General features: G+C 35.4%; 1 protein-coding gene across 2 annotated transcripts; it reads left to right on the top strand.

The window, feature by feature from the left end:
• Positions 1-930: 930 nt before the first annotated feature.
• On the top strand, positions 931-12,994 carry LOC117289238 (nuclear factor of activated T-cells 5-like). 2 transcript variants are annotated; one of them, XM_033770265.1, is made up of 12 exons: positions 931-1,148; positions 1,852-1,917; positions 3,296-3,845; positions 4,034-4,238; positions 4,450-4,649; positions 4,770-4,942; positions 5,054-5,247; positions 5,377-5,515; positions 9,082-9,138; positions 9,326-9,535; positions 9,643-9,909; positions 11,234-12,994. In XM_033770265.1, exons 1-12 carry the CDS (start codon positions 1,070-1,072, stop codon positions 11,254-11,256), a joined length of 2,163 nt encoding a protein of 720 aa, XP_033626156.1. In that variant the 5' UTR covers positions 931-1,069; the 3' UTR covers positions 11,257-12,994. The 2 variants fall into 2 exon arrangements, with proteins under 2 accessions (XP_033626156.1, XP_033626157.1); XM_033770266.1 differs by lacking the exon at positions 9,643-9,909.
• The last annotated feature ends 434 nt before the right edge of the window (positions 12,995-13,428 follow it).

The following is a 13,428-nucleotide window of genomic DNA, read 5'->3' on the forward strand; positions in this document are numbered from 1 at the left end:
TCAGTGTTTGAAAAATAGAAAACACTAAATGTCTCTTTTCACTATATTTTGACCTCGATGACCAATAGAATGGAGGTTAAACTTTCGCAGGTTTGATCACACACACAACACACTCAGTGCGACTAATTTTGTTGTCAGCTCTGTACCAATTCTGTATTACCTCGTAAATTAAATTAAAATACAAATGCTTGATGAGAACCTCGCCCATTAAGTCCTCCAATCCTTTGCACAAATTTTACTTGTTTTTATAGAGCTAAAAATAAATTAAACTTCGTCGACTGTATACCATATGTGCCTAATTGAGTTATTCACTGCATTTAGTAAGGCCATTGCTCTATATTGTAAGGCCATGTGCAACGTTTTATAACCCTAACTGTGGTGCCTTAAAAATTAGAACAAGTTTTAGCAGGGTGGCATTGATGGTGTCAGTTTATACTTGTGAACTGGTGTGTGCAAGACTGCAACTTGTTTACAAATTCGTAGGCCCTCGTTGCTGTTCCATGTACAAAAAAGGGGTAGGATATCGGTTATTTTTCCCCGGGGTCGAAAATGGAATAAATTTTACAACAACAAATAAAAACTGCTGAAATTTTCCCCTCACGAAGAGCCGACTAGGTTTCCTATCCAACAAATAATTTAGTTTGTTAATGGGTTCTGTTTTCCCTTTTTTTAAAGAAAACCTATTATAAAAGCCGTTATTTAATACGGCATTATGTCATTTTCTATTTATATACCGCTACCCTGGCAGCAATGTAAAAATGCAGCACAGAATACACATTAGCACGTACATTGACGTAGACATCACATGGAACTGACGTATATGCAAATTATATTCCATTGTCCAATGACGTTAGTTCAAAATGACGTATTGATACGCCCTTAACATACCTCGATATCCTAAGCCAATAAGAATACAGTGTTCACGTGAGATAGGTTTAGTATCAGTTGCCGCGTCGACCGAGTAAGGAGTGCCGGAGAGAGATCCAACAAACTACAGATTTTGTCAGGAGATTTGCTGATTTTTTTAATAAATAAAATAAATCCAAGAAGGAGAAGCATCACCTATACTATGCAGGTGCAGTCCTTGGAACCTTTGGGACTGGATGTCTTGCGTTTACCGGGAGTATTAGTAGATAATTGTTCGAAAGGTGCGTGGATGTTTCATTTTTTTTGTCTAAAATTTGCTTCGCCGTAACACACAACACATGTCAAGGACGTATTTACTGAATCTGCGAAAAAAAATGTCTAGCTTTGGTACCAAAAATGTTTTGCTAAAAGCTGCTAATAATATTGTTTTGTTGGGGGAAGGAATTCTTTCTTTATTGTTTATCAGTTTAAGTAATAGTTTACAAGTAAAATGCACCGTATTGTGTCGAGAAACAATTTAATATTCGTTTTTTGGTTTGCTGGAAATGAGGAAATAGCCAGCACCCAGCAATGGCGCCGGAAAAAGCCGAGTAGGCGTGGCTTAGGACTAGCAACCGCCATGCAAATTAGTATGGTTGATGGCTTAGCCAATCACCTGCAAGGGTTGGCAAGAAGCACAGGCTGTGGATTGTTTTTGCATATAGCGGGTGTTAGGGTGTTCATTGCGCAATGGGATAAAGCATTGTACATGATAATGTTCTTAAGTTATGAACATAAATTTTGACAGCTATAATAATTATGGTAATGATAATGTGTTCGTATTCAAACTAAAACATTTATGATTTATAAGCAATGAAAAATAAAGTGTACTCAAAATTGTAGTTATGTTTTAGGTTTGTAATTAATTGAAACACTAAAAGTAAAATCAAGCGGTTATTTGTGTTTTATTTGAGAACTTTGCATTTTTGTGTTCCTTCTTTACAGATTTCTCTATTTCCTGGGATAACAGCAGTAATATTCCCGTAAATTTTGCTACCATTAAAGCTGATGGTAAGTTGTCAGATTTAAACGTTTGTATCTCAATACTCTAATTTCAATTCTTGGTGACGGTTAGTTGTTAAATTATGTGTGTTTTGTTTTAAAGGGTTTAAGGTATCCAATTTTACTTTGTTAAACTTGAAGTGTACAAAATAACAGGTGCCTAGCTACTAACTGTTTGTGACTTTTATATTTATATGTTGTTAATGTGCAAGTTTTGACGATTATTTAATTTATACATGGTATTAACTGCACAATCTGAAAAAGATTTCAAATCCTTTTGAGTTTGACACCAAAAAGTGTTGGTTAGGCTGGCTGCCTTTAAAAAATGCCCTTCTTATGGGGAGTGAGAAACATAAATTGCTTTCAAACATAGAATTTCAATTGCACTTAAGAAATAGTTGTTTTTCCAAAGCCCCTGCCCTCACTTTTTTTTCGGAAGATTGAATCTAAAAATTGCTAAAAAACTAACAACTCCAGATCTGTATTATTTTTGAAAAAGTGTAATCTATGTATCTGTAATTTGGTAGCTAGTACTTTGCATGCAAATGCATGAAAGTTGGTTTTAACATATTAAATACTTCATAAAAGTAAAAAAGCACTGGTATTAATTGACATATTTGACAGACATTTTTCTTAAGTTTGAGCAATAATTAGTGGGCAAACAAAATTAACACTGGGCACTATGTATTGACATTACAACTAAGTTACAACAAAGGAGAAAGAACATGTTTACTGACCTACAAGGTGTTTTTCAAGAAACAAATTTGAGCGGTTTTGAGGTCACTGATGTAGTCTTGAAAAAAAATGAATTCCCAAAGCGATGATGCCCTATCATTTTATCTGGTTAAACGAGTGACAGCTCAAAATAAGTTTCACTCTGTTCACTAAAATGGGTGCAAATATCTTTCAGTCATTTTGATTTGTCTGATTAATAAACAAAAAATGGGACTACATGTACCCCACTTGGTATGGAGGATTATTATAAATATTAAATTTGTTTACTTTGGCATGTATTAATTTTTAAATGTTGATTATGTTAATAAAAACTTACGAATCTTAACTTGATAAATTAACTGTGAGTTATTGAGTGTTGAGAGTGAACTTGAAGATGCGTCGGTGTTTATTTCAGTGATCATTGTGTGGAATTCTTTGTACTTCAAAATTTGAATGTACATCAAAGCTGTTCTGTTGCTTGTTTTTAAATTGTATCGGCTAAAAGTAGCTAAGGATTTCTTGAGTTACTGAAATTAACACCGATGACCTTCTCACCACAAGTGTTGTGTGAGGTGGTCTCACCCGTAAGGTAGCCCTCAGGAAATGCTGTAGTTTTTTAAGGACCCAACCTGATAGTCTCTGCCTTTGTGTCTGCATTTTATGAAATATCCAGATCTTACTATGAACGTGGCCGCTTCAGACCAAACCTCAGTGAAGCCAGACACAGAATTTAACCCATTCTTGTCAAATGACAAGGTAAGTTACACAAGCTTGGCCTTTCTCATGGCCAGCCAAAATGACACTGACATCATCGATGGGACAGAGGTTAGCTCCTGTTCATCCTTCTCCTCGCCAATGTCTACTACATACTCGAGTGAACCTCCAAGTCCATTTAGCATGGACAGTTCCAGTATCGCATCATCTCCAATGACTGATGACACAAGCCATCTGTGTTTTGACGAAGACACACTTGCATCACTGTTGGAGGAAGACGCTAACAACAATGACCCAGGCTTTTTTGAAGAGGAGTCTAAAACAAAAGTACAAAGGACTTCCTTTGCACACTTATCTCCAAGCTCTGTGTCCAATGTATCAGGCAGTCCAGTGGACGGGTTCGACTTTGGACTTGCGGTGTCTAGCCCCAGTTTCATGTGTACGAACTTTGTGGCTTCATCTGTAAAGAGCAACTCTCCCGTAACGAGTGAAAGACCAGACACAAGCAGGTACAGTTGCGATGTCCATCCTCGGGCCCATTCAATCTTTAAAAGATTCACATGTGAAAAGTTCGAAATAATTCACATGTGGATCTTTTGTTTGGTTTGCTCTTTTTTAATACTGATCTCTCCACAGGTACAGTATAAACTGCTTCTTGCTATGTATATTGACTTTTTAAGATCACTTTTGTCAACAGCTCAAAACAATCATCGCAACGTAAATCTTCAAAAGCAGCCACAAGAAAACCGCCCAGCTTAAACCTTAACTTTGCAAGTTGTGATGACAGTGTGGAAGTGTCCATATTGGTTCAGCCAGAGAAACATCATAGAGCGAGATATCTTACAGAGGGTAGCAGAGGGAGTGTCAAAGATGAGACACAACAGTCGTTTCCCACCGTAAAGGTAAATTGCTCAGTAATAAAATGCAACTTGCTTAATTTGTATCCAAAATTGTTTTAAGTACTCAAAATTCCAATCAACAAACACTTCCCAAATTTTGTAAGTGTTCAAAAACCCAATCTTTAATAAAATTGTGTTGCTGTAATAAAATTGTAATGCTTCTGGACGGGTGAGTTAAAATATTTTTAAATGCTTTTTGTTTCTTTTACCAAAGCTGAGTGGTTTGGCTGACAAAAACAACAATGTGACGTTACATGTGTACGTAGCATCCGACCAAGGAAAGATCAAACCACATGGCTACTACCAGGCATGCAAAGTAACTGGCAGAAATACAACACCATGCAAAGAGATCGATGTTGATGGAACCACCGTCATTGAGATACCGTGGGAAACGGCCGACAAAATGGAAATGAGGTAAATAAAATGTTACTTATTGTCCTGCATCATGAAAGTGAACAAGAATGTGACATTGAAATCACAATAGGGCAAGTTTCTTTGAAACCACTTAATGTTGTCTCTTTTGTTGCTCTTTAGCATTGACTGCGTGGGAATTCTCAAGCTTAGGAATGCTGATGTTGAACAGAGGATTGGACTTGCGAGATCTAAGAGGAAGAGTACTACTGTACGTCTTGTATTCAGAGTCTTCATCGAGAAACAAGATGGCTCCATGCTCACATTGCAACAAATTTCATCACCGATCTGTTGCAGTAAGTACAATACATGCTTCTAGAAAACTCAACTTTCAATTGGCAATGCTTTCCCTTTTTACATGATATATCAATTGGAGTTAAATTTCTAAACACCTCTATTTTATCCAGCCCAACCACTCGGCCATCCAGAGATAGTAAAAAAGAGCCTGACCTCATGCTCAGTCAAGGGCGAGGAGGAACTTTTCATCATCGGCAAGAACTTCATTGCCAAGCACACAAAAGTGAGGTTACAAGAACTCTGCCCACTTGGGAAGGTCCTTTGGGAAGGCAACTGTGAGATTGACAGAGCCCTCTTCCACAATGTAAGTGTTTACTGCGACGTGGATGGTTACATCTTCTAATTCATTATTGTCTTTCTGATAAGTTGTTACCATGATTTAAGCTTCTGTGAAATGCTAACTGTGGGTATTTGTTGTCTTTATTTTCTTTAGACACACATTGTGTGTAGAATACCACCGTATAAGTCGCAAGACATTGACCGACCGAAGGAAGTGTATCTGGTTGTTAGTAGTGGGCCTAACAAAGCCAGTGAGCTATACGCTCATCCAATCAACTATATGCCATCAAGTGGTAAGTACAACACTTTCGCCATGCCTGGCTGCAGTGAATTCTGATGGTCGTATTAAAAGTTTCACTTGTGTCAATCATCTTGATGAGATTCCTGCCATGTGTCTTAAAGTTTCTGAAGAAAAATAAATTGTAAATTGATCAAAGAATTACAAACTGCGAAATCAATAAACAGCACAACCAATTTCAGGACGTGAGCTTAGCTCTTAAAATGAAGTTAGTCGAATCAATATGCTACTAAACAAATTTTGCCGACATGGGAAAGCAACAAAAAAAATGATAAATTGAAAGCAAACTTAAAGCTTATTTCAGAATAAATTGTTGTTACCTATTTAAATGGCTTCAACTAAAATTGTCATTCTTAATGAAGAGAGACACAAGGGACACAGAGTGACATTTTTACTGGATTTGCAAGATGCATGAAGTAAAAATCATTGCGATTACAGCATTTAGAATTGGAAAGGAAACTCACATTGAATCATTTGTACATTTGCTGTTCAGAGAAGTGACTATTAAACCCAACACAAAAATATAGTTGGTTCAAAAATCATCAATTAAACATTTTGCCAATTTTGACAAAAAAAAAATAATAATAATTTGGATTGAGATCAAGTGTCATTCAAGTTGCACTTTTTAAAGTTAACATGAGCAATTGAATGATAAATAAAGCTGTAAACGGAATGCATGCATTTTTTGTTCAAAATAACCCATAGCAAAGTAAACTAAGCAGGATTTGATACAGATTTTCACCAAAAATGCAACCTAAACTTTAAGGTTTTGTCATATATGGTTTGCATTTTATAGAGTTGATGATAAATTTAAATAAATATGGTGATGATCATTTTGGCAACTATTCCTTATATGCCTGAAGCATAGAGGGCAGCCTTTCCAGTTAAATTAAAATTGAGTACATATCATTTGTGGAATTGACTCCCAAATCAAACACTGTACATTACTTCACAAAATCCTGCTTTGTTTATATTGCATTGTTGTTGAAACTTGTAAATCCAATACGATCTTGTTTCTATTGAAAATGTTGGTTTTTATTGCATTAACTATTCACCCCAAAATCCATTTTGTGATATGCAAGTATTTTTAAAAGAACTTTATCTCAATTTACCCAAAATTTCAGGATTTTTTCTTTTTATGACACATCAATTGAGGAATCTCTAAAAAAAAAATTATACATTTTGCAACTGAATATTTAATGCAAGAAAAACAAATCTGTGAAATTTATACTTTGTATGAAATGACCAGTGTTAATCCTGTTCCAAACCGTTTTTAAAACACTTACCAAAATTGGATCAGAAAAGGAAAAAATTAAGTCATCAATCATTTTTCATTGAAATTCAAGAATTGGAATAAAAGTGAAACTTCAATTGAGAGATGTTCGATCTGAGGAAGTAGCTGTTTTTGTTACAACGACTACTCTTTTGTACCAAAGAGGTTCTTGACATTTCTATGAAACAGGATTGACACTGACCATTGGGGAAAAATCAATCAAATAAAAAATGCTTCACAGACCAACTCTGTTGGGAATTTAATTGACTTTAAATTAAATTTAAGTACGTCTGAAACTCTGCGCTTACTGTATCAATAACAAGCGTAACGTCAACTAGTTGATGGTGAAGAGTTTGTATTCGAGTACAAGTTCTTCATATTGGTGAGCTGTCAATACATGTTTTCTTGCTTAAGACACATTGGGAGGAGGCTTAGCGATTGGCTGGCACCCCATAAACAGACATGCTGAATTTGGCTTTAAAATATTCTGTAAAGCATTCTTTATTTGCATGTTATCATTGTCCAAACATAATTCCCATATAGTTGCCCCAGGGTTGGATAGTTAATGAACTTGGGGGTTGGGTTTTTATTCATCAAGTGAACTCTGCTCTTCCCTTCAGATTTGTTTGCCCTCGCGGCATAAAGCACACATTGTGCTGTGCTTCCCATAGCACTTGGCTGCGGCGTTAACTTGCCGTTAACGTTCATCTAGACCCGCAGTTGGATCACGGCTCAACAGTACAGTACAGTCAAATATCTTTGGTTATTGTTACTGAAATCTATGCTTGGTGTGGCTGAGAAAGGCATAAGGAAAACATTAGTGCTGATGCTAGTTGCTGAACCACTGTTAAACCTTTTGTTAACAATAATTTTACTTTTGTGAAGCTATTTAGCAATGAGTCTGTTTCAGCCATCTTAAGAAGATGACTCTTTGTCAAAGTCTCCATCAGCATTATAGTTTTGTTTTGCTTTGCTACCCAAACAAAGGTTGATGTACTGAAATACTATTCAAACTACTTTTGAAAATTGCTTAAAGTAGTTTCAAATTGAATCAAATTCAACCAAGATTGACAAATAGTTTCAAATTGAATCAAATTCAACCAAGATTGACAAATCGGGCATTTAATTTAGTTACTAAAGTGAATCTGTGAATTTATGTGACAAAGTTTCAAAGAGACATTCATTGAAATTCCTACAACAAACTGAGCTGTTCTGCTAGGGAGAAATAATGTTTTTAAGTGATACATTTTGATGTGTTTTGCGGAACATTAACATTTGGGATTAGTAGTAGCAGAGACAAGCCTAGTAATGGCTTATTGATGCAAACTTTGATTTTTTTTGCAGACGGGAGGAAGCTAGGACCTGACGTAACATAATGTTTCCCCCAACAGGTTCTATACGCCCAGTTGCTGATGAAAGTCGTCTATGCTATCATTTTCCTCTTGACCATGACTGAACCTACTAGAACAGAATCAAAATAAAATTTCAAAAAAACTATCTGACAAAATTGATGGAGAATGACATGAAATGTGCATAATTTGGTCACTCCAATAACAGTGATCTCTAAAAACTCATGAGTTGTGAACCTCTGGAGTCGTAAATCTTGAGGCAACTGTTCACTTTACATTTTAAGGTGTTGGTAATTTTAAGAGTAGACAATTAGTTCAGGTTGCAAAACTGACCCTGCCTCAAGATTTGACTGGTTGCATGACATGCATCCCCACAGGCTCTTTTGTGTGTGAAATTTGTGCAAGCTGCGATCTAAATTAGAATCAAACGGAAGTTTAATTGAGAAATTTTACATTTTGATTGTTTCATCATACCAAGAACATTTAGCCTGAAAGACGCACAAGAGAAACATTTTGTCCGCTGATATTGTGTGAGATTTATTTTGTTTGAATTGATTGTATCATCTGCTTTGTGGTTCTTTAGAGTTATCTTTAGTATTTAACGTGTTGGAAGGACAATAATGAATACACACTATTCTGGGGGGGGGGGAATAAAAGTAACACACAAAAAGCATTGATGATAGAATTTTTTCTGACTTGGACAATCTGTTTCAACTTGCGTGTCATGAGCCTGTGGGATATGCTAGTTTTTCACTGTCGTGGTGAATACAGTGTTCAAAAATTGAATCTTATACAGTTTTGACTCAAAATCTTCACGGTATATTTTGATTTTGTTTTAGAGATTCGACATGACATTGAACCCCTACCTCTTTATTTCCTTCTTCGTTCAAAACGAGCATTATTTCTGTGCTAATGTATTTTATTCCCACCTTTTTACAGAAACTGACAGGAAGCCAGATAGTATATCTGCACATTCACTCCTGAGCAATACAAATGGTGAGATATTAACTGTTTCCTTTGAGATCTTTGTTTATACTTCAAAAATAATAAAGTTGCTCTTTTTAAGCTTTATGATTTCCAAACTTTTGCAATTCTAAATGCATTTTTGTGTTAAACTTCAATAGATGATGTTAGCAGGTTAATATATAATCACTAAATTGTTTTTTTGTTCTGCTCTGATCAGTTCCCAGTATCCTTGAATCTCGTGAGGCTGTCTTGTCTACCATGGAGAAAATGCCCTCTAAACCACAGGAAGTAACGCCACCTTGCAAGATGGAAAGACAGCAGACGAGTTTTGCTGACACGTTAAGGGCAGCTGCTCAACTTGAGCTGAATCACCCGGGTCTTCTTGCCAAGCTAGCTCTCCATGAACCCAATGCATCCACTGTACTTGGTAGGTTAAAAACAAACAGTTTTCCCTTCAGGGTCGAGCACAGGTTTTCTGGTGACATGTCCTCGTCTTCATGAGACACTAATTATATTTTAACCACACTTTTCTAGGTTTTTTATCTGAACTGACCAAGACTGGAGCTTCAATTGCTGATCAAAGTGTATTGCAAGAGCTAGATGAGTCGGCCATAGATGGCGTTGTACAGACAAATAATGATGTGGTAACTGGTAACATTGAGGAAAGTGTGTTTGTTGTAGAGGAAGATGCATTCCAGGATCTACCCGTTGAAGATGTTAACTTCCTTCTTAACTATTGGTGTGATGCGTCCAAACTACCTCAACCAAGTGATAATGCCAATGACATGACATTGAATGATGGTATGATAACGTATATATAACCAAAAGAAAGCTACAAAACCCCTGTGTGTGGCATCTTTAACTGTATTCTTTGTCTTAACCACTTCATTCTATTGGTGTACATATTTATACTTATCAGGGCTATGTAGTAAACATTGGTGTCAGAAATTAACATTTTGAAATGACCAAAAGGTACCTGTGACAAAGTTGTATGAAAACAGCTATGCATGTAAAAAAACAGTTGTTTTGACCGACAAGACAGCACAACCACTGTTTACACACTAGTATATAATAAAATCAAGGTCTTTTGTTTTGAGTATTGGTTGTGAGCAGTTATACACAACACACATCAAGTTATAGATTTGCAGTTTTGTTTTAAAAAGAAAGAAACCTATCATGTATAGGGGACTTAGTGTCCCTTGAATTATGTCGACTTCGGAACATTGCTGAAATTGATAAGTTGTGTGTAGTTGTCTTTACCCAGACTCTAGCTACCCAATGTTTACTCGCTCTGTAGTCCATCGTAGTATATTAACAATGCTGCCCATATATTATCATTTTCACATTGTACAAATCTAGCTGTAGGCATAGGAAGAGAATGTTGCCTAGGATCCAGTTATGCCAAATTAGGCAAGCTTCTTTACTTGAAACTGAAATTTCTTTACCTGGGAAAAAAACCAAAAGAGATCTTGAGATCGCATCAATTTTACAGGCCAATATTTTGTGTCCAGATTTGAGTTTCTTCTGCTAAAATTGTACATTTTCAAAGTAGAGAAACATTGTGGTGTCACTGGTAGGCCAATACACAAGGGCCTTCCGCACTATAATCTTTTCTCTTTTTAGACAGCTGAACAAAGACTTTAAAAAAAATTATTTTATTTTCAGTATGTTAAGAATTAAAGGAGTGACGTTTCTTTTGCACATTTGTGTAATTGGAAAGTACATTGGCATGATGTTGATTGTCGTCTCATGCTGATTATTCATGACTCATGATTATGTACTGTTACAAAGACCTGTGTAAAATGTGTTGTATTCAAAACCCTAAAACTAATTTTCTAGTTTTTAGGATGTTGATGAGAAGTACTTTGGCTCTTGGTAACAGTGTTTCGATCACTTTTCAATCTTAATCTTTGTTTCTTTTCAATAGGGAAGATGTTGCTCTTAACTAGTATTTTAAAAGCTGTCAGAGGTTGCTGTCCTGCCTCATTGTGAATACATCTCATATTATTCATTAATCCTGAATGAACTTGTCCCTTAGGTCTTGTAGCTTCTTCTCACCTCTTGGGTTATCTCATTTTTCATTTCAGAAAACTAATTTGTATTCTCCTTTTATTTTCTTATCCAGTATCGAGCTTGTTATCACTTTAGTGTACATGGTGGAGACAATGAACAGCTGGATGCTACGACTGATCTGGAGCTATTCTGAAGGAAAAGAATCCCACTGTACATAATGTATATCATACACATGTAAATACAAGTGTATATTTTTCTTGTTTAATAGAAGATTTTGTACAGAGTAAAATTAACCTTGAACATCACAACAAATATCGTTTTGAAATCATTTCTAACTTGCAGTCAGATGACATCACTACAACTCCGTGCACAAAACTTAAAAGATTGGCTTGACAGTGTCAGAATATTTCGTTCTCGAGTTCAAATTTTTGATGTATTTTCTGGCACAAAATGCTTTTGTAATTAATACGCTATATTGAAAGTAAACCACGTGAATCCAAAGGCGCTGTATAAAATAAATGCAACAGAGACATATAATTTTTTTTGAAACCGTTTCTTTTTTTTTAGACAAATAAATAACTTATTTATTTAACCAAGACAAGCTTTTGTATTGAATGGATTTTTGTACTGCTAGTGTTTACTAAACGTAAAAACTAAACTTGTTTTGAGAAGCGTGACGCAGAGATAACCCTTTGTGTTGCGTGGGTAAAGAAGGACAATTTCCATGTAATCATATTCAGAGGAAGACACTTGCAAGTACTCAAATGTTTACTTAAAATTTGTGAGTTTTTTGTGTGACTAAACATTGAAAATGTGGGAGATTTTCTTTCAAAATGTACTATCAAAAGGCATTTGTTTTTAGATTGTAAGAATCCATCAAGTTAAATGGTTGAACTGCCGTACTTGCTTTGTTCCACTAAACAAGTTTGGTTTAACCATGACATCCAATGTCTCTTGCCACTGTTGTTAATAACAGCATCTTGTGTTCATGCTTTATGTTTCCAGTACAGAAACCCTTTACTTTGCTTTGTGTTCTCTTCCATTCATTCATCGTTATATTTGAAGTTTGTTGTGATTGATTACCCATTCTGTTTGTATGGTTTATCCAACGATTTAAAATCATTGTCCGTCCCTCAAGCTCTATCAAACTAAAGCAATTATATCAGTTTTCCATTTGATTTAGTTAATCATTCATGCCATACCTTTCTTGTAAATGACATTGTTAAAACACAGAGCCAAGTAAAATACTGAATAATATTATATTGTTATACCCAAAATCAACATCGCTTTTTGTTTATATGGTGATTTATTAATCGCAAGCTGAAGTAAGCTTGCTTATCTTCAAATCATTAGCTGAATGTACTTACAGAGATAATTGAGAATCATATTTTCAGAGCCTTGGAGTTTGATTCATCCAGATTGGGGGACAACAATCTGAACAAGTATTGTGTTCAATGCCGTTTACTTTGCCCTCATTTCTGAGCTCAATATAATATACAACAGGGTATTGTAAAACCTAATATTTTGAAATCTGATTTAAAATTTAAACAAAAAATGCTCAAAATAATTTGGAGGCTGTATACAAGGTTTTCAAATTTTCAACCCTCCGATCTCTACCTATGATATCAAGTTGATACCTTCCCCATTGGCGATAAAACATTAGGAAGTTATTGACTGGTGAACTAGCTACAAAAAGTTCACAAAAAATAACCCATGATTATTATAATCCCAAATAGTTCTGTATAATCTTGTTTCGAAACCTAACAAAAATCTTATCACCCAAAATTATTATCTGTGTGCTTGTTTGTATCGAGCTGTAATAACTGCGTTGATATCAGTTGAATAAATGAAGTATTGAACCAAATAAACTTGACTCTATTCTGGTGTTATAAATTTATTGTTTCAGAATTGATAAATATTGTGGTAGCTTTAAAATATTATTGGTAGAAATTAAGAAAACTTTTTAGTTGAAGAGCTTTTCCATAAAGGCACTGGAAACGTTTGGTAATTGTCAAAAGGCCAGTATTCTCACTTGGTGTATCTCAACATGAAAAAAACTAATCTAAGAAGGTTTTGGCTCAACTTTTGGTCATTGAAGATGCATGAAAACAATGAAAGAAAAAAACCGGCTTGTTGCACAAATTTGTGCGCTTTCAGATGCCTGATGAGAAAGGCTTCAGTTAGAGTTCTTTCTCAGATTCAAATATTTAAGTGAGAAATGACCCCTTTCTCAAAAACTATGTTCACAATGTTCATGCATGGTATCGACTCTCTCATCATAAGGATATTTGACTCACTGAAAGAAGT

The sequence above is a fragment of the Asterias rubens genome, chromosome 4, assembly GCF_902459465.1.
Source record: "Asterias rubens chromosome 4, eAstRub1.3, whole genome shotgun sequence".
Lineage (NCBI taxonomy): Eukaryota > Metazoa > Echinodermata > Asteroidea > Forcipulatida > Asteriidae > Asterias > Asterias rubens.